General features: G+C 41.6%; 1 protein-coding gene across 1 annotated transcript in view; it reads left to right on the plus strand.

Annotated features, from left to right (window-relative positions):
* Positions 1 to 5000, plus strand: part of LOC112239043 (collagen alpha-1(XIX) chain) — a gene marked incomplete at its 3' end in the record, with an annotated part of 235180 nt that overhangs the window by 228090 nt on the left and 2090 nt on the right. Inside the window, 3 exon segments of the mRNA XM_042317802.1 lie at positions 393 to 446; positions 2223 to 2267; positions 4885 to 4929. Coding sequence (XP_042173736.1) covers positions 393 to 446; positions 2223 to 2267; positions 4885 to 4929 — 144 coding nt within the window.

Below are 5000 nucleotides of genomic sequence, written 5' to 3' on the forward strand. Positions count from 1 at the left end.
GAAAGGTGATCTCCTATACCAACATACCTTGTTCTCCATCCTTCACACCCTACTCCATCTCTCTCTCTCTCTCTCTCTCTCTCTCTCTTTATATATTTCTTTCTCTCTCTCTCTCTCTCTCTCTCTCTCTCTCTCTCTCTCTCTCCTCTCTCTCTCTCTCTCTCTCTCTCTTCTTTCTTTATTCTTTCTTTCTCTCTCTCTCTTTTCTCTCTCTCTATATATATATATATATATATATATCTCTTCTCTCTCTCTCTCTCTCTCTCTCTCTCTCTCTCTCTCTCTCTCTCTCTCTCTCGCTCACTCACTCACTCACTCACTCAGTCACTTACTCACTCAATCACTCAATCACTCTCTCTGCCCTAGACTAACTACTATGTGTTATGTTCCAGGGAGATCCCGGATCCATGGGTTTACCTGGACTAGAAGGACTACCTGGAGCCAAGGTAAGCCACATACAGCCCACCTGTAGCCTTTATACAGTACTGAGACAAGCCAAGCCAAGCCGAGCCGAGCCGAGCCAAGCTGAGACAGCGCTTGCAGACCATCCTCATCCTGCATGACCTCACCAGATTACAGTTAGGAAATAAGGTATGAGAGAGTGTGGTATATGGCCATTATACCACGTCTAAGGGCTGTTCTGGATACAGCCGTTAGCCGTGGTACGTTGGCTGTATACCACAAATCCCCAAGGTGCCTTATTGCTATTATAAACTGGTTACCAACGTAATTAGAGCAGTGGGGAAAGTGTAATAACTACCAGGACACTACCGTCAGTAACATACTGTAACATACTGATGTAGATGACCTTGGTATGGGGGTTACAGCTCTATGTGTCTGTGTAACATCCCTCACACCTCTAGGTCTTAATCTAGATGTCAAGGCTAGCACGCGTGTCTGTCCTTCCTTCAGGGAGCTGTCGTCAGAGAGTTATGGCCATATCGTTCAGACACACACACACACCTCATATTACAGACAAATGGCCAAGGGCTCAACACTGCTGCTTTTATTTGACACTAAAGGTTAAGGAGAGTTTGTTTCTGATAGATCCACAGCATCACTTCAACAAGAGGTGATGTCTGTCTGAATACAAGTATATGGACTAGAATAGAATAGTCTCAGAATGGGCTTTGAAAGACAAGTCCTGAGAGATGCATAAACATAACCATGATGCTTCTCTATGGAGCTTCTCTGTCTGGCTCTGTTCTTGTTTCAAACCTCATGGTGATTTGGTTTATTCATGATATAGTTGTATAAGTAGTTCTATGTCTATTTCAGTTATATAACGAAGATGTGTCTTGTCCTGTAGGGTGAAGTGCTGTAGACTTGACTTATATACTGTAAGGCTGAATGTTGCTGTAGGTTTGAGTTGTATAAAAGGCTGTATGTTGCTGTAGGTTTGAGTTGTATAAAAGGCTGAATGTTGCTATAGGTTTGAGTTGTATAAAAGGCTGTATGTTGCTGTAGGTTTGAGTTGTTAAAAGGCTGTATGTTGTAGGTTTGTATAAAAGGCTATGTTGCTGTAGGTTTGAATAAAAGGCTGTATGTTGCTGTAGGTTTGAGTTGTATAAAAGGCTGTATGTTGCTTAGGTTTGAGTTGTATAAAAGGCTGTATGTTGCTGTAGGTTTGAGTTGTATAAAAGGCTGTATGTTGCTGTAGGTTTGAGTTGTATAAAAGGCTGTATGTTGCTGTAGGTTTGAGTTGTATAAAAAGGCTGTTTATGTATGCTGTAGGTTTGAGTTGTATAAAAGGCTGTATGTTGCTGTAGGTTTGAGTTGTATAAAAGGCTGTATGTTGCTGTAGGTTTTTGTATAAAAGCTGTATAGGTTTGAAAGGCTGTATGTTGCTGTAGGTTTGAGTTGTATAAAAGGCTGTATGTTGCTGTAGGTTTGAGTTGTATAAAAGGCTGTATGTTGCTGTAGGTTTGAGTTGTATAAAAGGCTGTATGTTGCTGTAGGTTTGAGTTGTATTGTAGTTGTTAACAGGCTGTATTTTGTAGGTTTGGGATGCCTGGAGCCCCTAAAAGGCTGTATGTTGCTGTAGGTTTGAGTTGTATAAAAGGCTGTATGTTGCTATAGGTTTGAGTTGTATAAAAGGCTGTATGTTGCTGTAGGTTTGAGTTGTATAAAAGGCTGTATGTTGCTGTAGGTTTGAGTTGTATAAAAGGCTGTATGTTGCTGTAGGTTTGAGTTGTATAACAGGCTGTATTTTTGTCCTGTAGGGTGATCTGGGGATGCCTGGAGCCCCTGGAATACCTGGGCCTTCAGTAAGTAGTACTTTTAATGATCTGCACACAACAGAAGGATGCCTTGAATCTTCCATTTGTTCGCGCTCTTTTGCTGCACTTGATGCTGGCCACAGAAAACATCATGGCTGTCTGAGGAAACGATAACATGTCATGGACATTGACTTCCCAAATCTATAAGAAATGACACAGACAGAACACAGTAATACTATAGTAGTATCCCCAGTGAACAATGCTTCATATGAACAGATGTAATACTAAACCCAGTGAACAGTCCTTCAGATGTAATACTAAACCCAGTGAACAGTCCTTCAGATGTAATACTATACCCAGTGAACAGTCCTTAGGATGTAATACTAAACCCAGTGAACAGTCCTTCAGATGTAATACTATACCCAGTGAACAGTCCTGCAGATGTAATACTAAACCCAGTGAACAGTCCTTCAGATGTAATACTATACCTGGTGAACAGTCCCTCAGATGTAATACTATACCCAGTGAACAGTCCCTCAGATGTAATACTATACCCAGTGAACAGTCCTTCAGATGTAATACTATACCCGGTGAACAGTCCCTCAGATGTAATACTATACCCAGTGAACAGTCCTTCAGATGTAATACTAAACCCAGTGAACAGTCCCTCAGATGTAATACTATACCCAGTGAACAGTCCCTCAGATGTAATACTATACCCAGTGAACAGTCCCTCAGATGTAATAATACAGTGAACAGTCCCTCAGATACCCAGTGAACAGTCCCTCAGATGTAATACTATACCCAGTGAACAGTCCTTCAGATGTAATACTATACCCAGTGAACAGTCCTTCAGATGTAATACTATACCCAGTGAACAGTCCTTCAGATGTAATACTATACCCAGTGAACAGTCCTTCAGATGTAATACTATACCCAGTGAACAGTCCTTCAGATGTAATACTATACCCAGTGAACAGTACCAGATGTGAACAGTCCCAGATGTAATACTATACCCAGTGAACAGATATGAACAGATGTAATACTATACCCAGTGAACAGTCCTTCAGATGTAATACTATACCCAGTGAACAGTCCTTCAGATGTAATACTATACCCAGTGAACAGTCCTTCAGATGTAATACTATACCCAGTGAACAGTCCTTCAGATGTAATACTATACCCAGTGAACAGTCCTTCAGATGTAATACTAAACCCAGTGAACAGTCCCAGTCAGATGTAATACTATACCCAGTGAACAGTCCTTCAGATGTAATACTATACCCAGTGAACAGTCCTGCAGATGTAATACTATACCCAGTGAACAGTCCTTCAGATGTAATACTATACCCAGTGAACAGTCCTGCAGATGTAATACTATACCCAGTGAACAGTCCTTCAGATGTAATACTATATCCAGTGAACAGTCCTGCAGATGTAATACTATACCCAGTGAACAGTCCTGCAGATGTAATACTATACCCAGTGAACAGTCCTTCAGATGTAATACTAAACCCAGTGAACAGTCCCTCAGATGTAATACTACACCCAGTGAACAGTCCCTCAGATGTAATACTACACCCAGTGAACAGTCCCTCAGATGTAATACTATACCCGGTGAACAGTCCCTCAGATGTAATACTATACCCAGTGAACAGTCCTTCAGATGTAATACTATACCCAGTGAACAGTCCTTCAGATGTAATACTATACCCAGTGAACAGTCCTTCAGATGTAATACTATACCCAGTGAACAGTCCTTCAGATGTAATACTATACCCAGTGAACAGTCCTTCAGTGAACAGTCCTTCAGATGTAATACTATACCCAGTGAACAGTCCTTCAGATGAACAGATGTAATACTATACCCAGTGAACAGTCCTTCAGATGTAATACTATACCCAGTGAACAGTCCTTCAGATGTAATACTATACCCAGTGAACAGTCCTTCAGATGTAATACTATATCCAGTGAACAGTCCTTCAGATGTAATACTAAACCCAGTGAACAGTCCCTCAGATGTAATACTCTACCCAGTGAACAGTCCTTCAGATGTAATACTATACCCAGTGAACAGTCCTGCAGATGTAATACTATACCCAGTGAACAGTCCTTCAGATGTAATACTATACCCAGTGAACAGTCCTTCAGATGTAATACTATACCCAGTGAACAGTCCCTCAGATGTAATACTCTACCCAGTGAACAGTCCTTCAGATGTAATACTATACCCAGTGAACAGTCCTGCAGATGTAATACTATACCCAGTGAACAGTCCTTCAGATGTAATACTATACCCAGTGAACAGTCCTGCAGATGTAATACTATACCCAGTGAACAGTCCTTCAGATGTAATACTATACCCAGTGAACAGTCCTGCAGATGTAATACTATACCCAGTGAACAGTCCTGCAGATGTAATACTATACCCAGTGAACAGTCCTTCAGATGTAATACTATATCCAGTGAACAGTCCTGCAGATGTAATACTATACCCAGTGAACAGTCCTGCAGATGTACACCCACTTAGAGGGCTGTAGTACAGTAATACCTGCTGGACAGGACAGCGTTGAGGTGCTAGCTAACGTAGATGGGTAGATATATAAAACCTGTCTGAGAAGCTGTTTAATGTGTGGCGTTCTCATCCTGTCTGTGTGATTGACAGGGGAAACCTGGAGCTCGCGGTGATTCGGGGATCCCTGGGGAACCGGTAAGTAAGCCGGATGCTTTTCTCTCTCTCTCTCTCGCTCTCACTCACTCTCTCTCTCTCGCTCTCGCTCT

This window comes from Oncorhynchus tshawytscha, unplaced genomic scaffold, assembly GCF_018296145.1.
Source record: "Oncorhynchus tshawytscha isolate Ot180627B unplaced genomic scaffold, Otsh_v2.0 Un_scaffold_3672_pilon_pilon, whole genome shotgun sequence".
Lineage (NCBI taxonomy): Eukaryota > Metazoa > Chordata > Actinopteri > Salmoniformes > Salmonidae > Oncorhynchus > Oncorhynchus tshawytscha.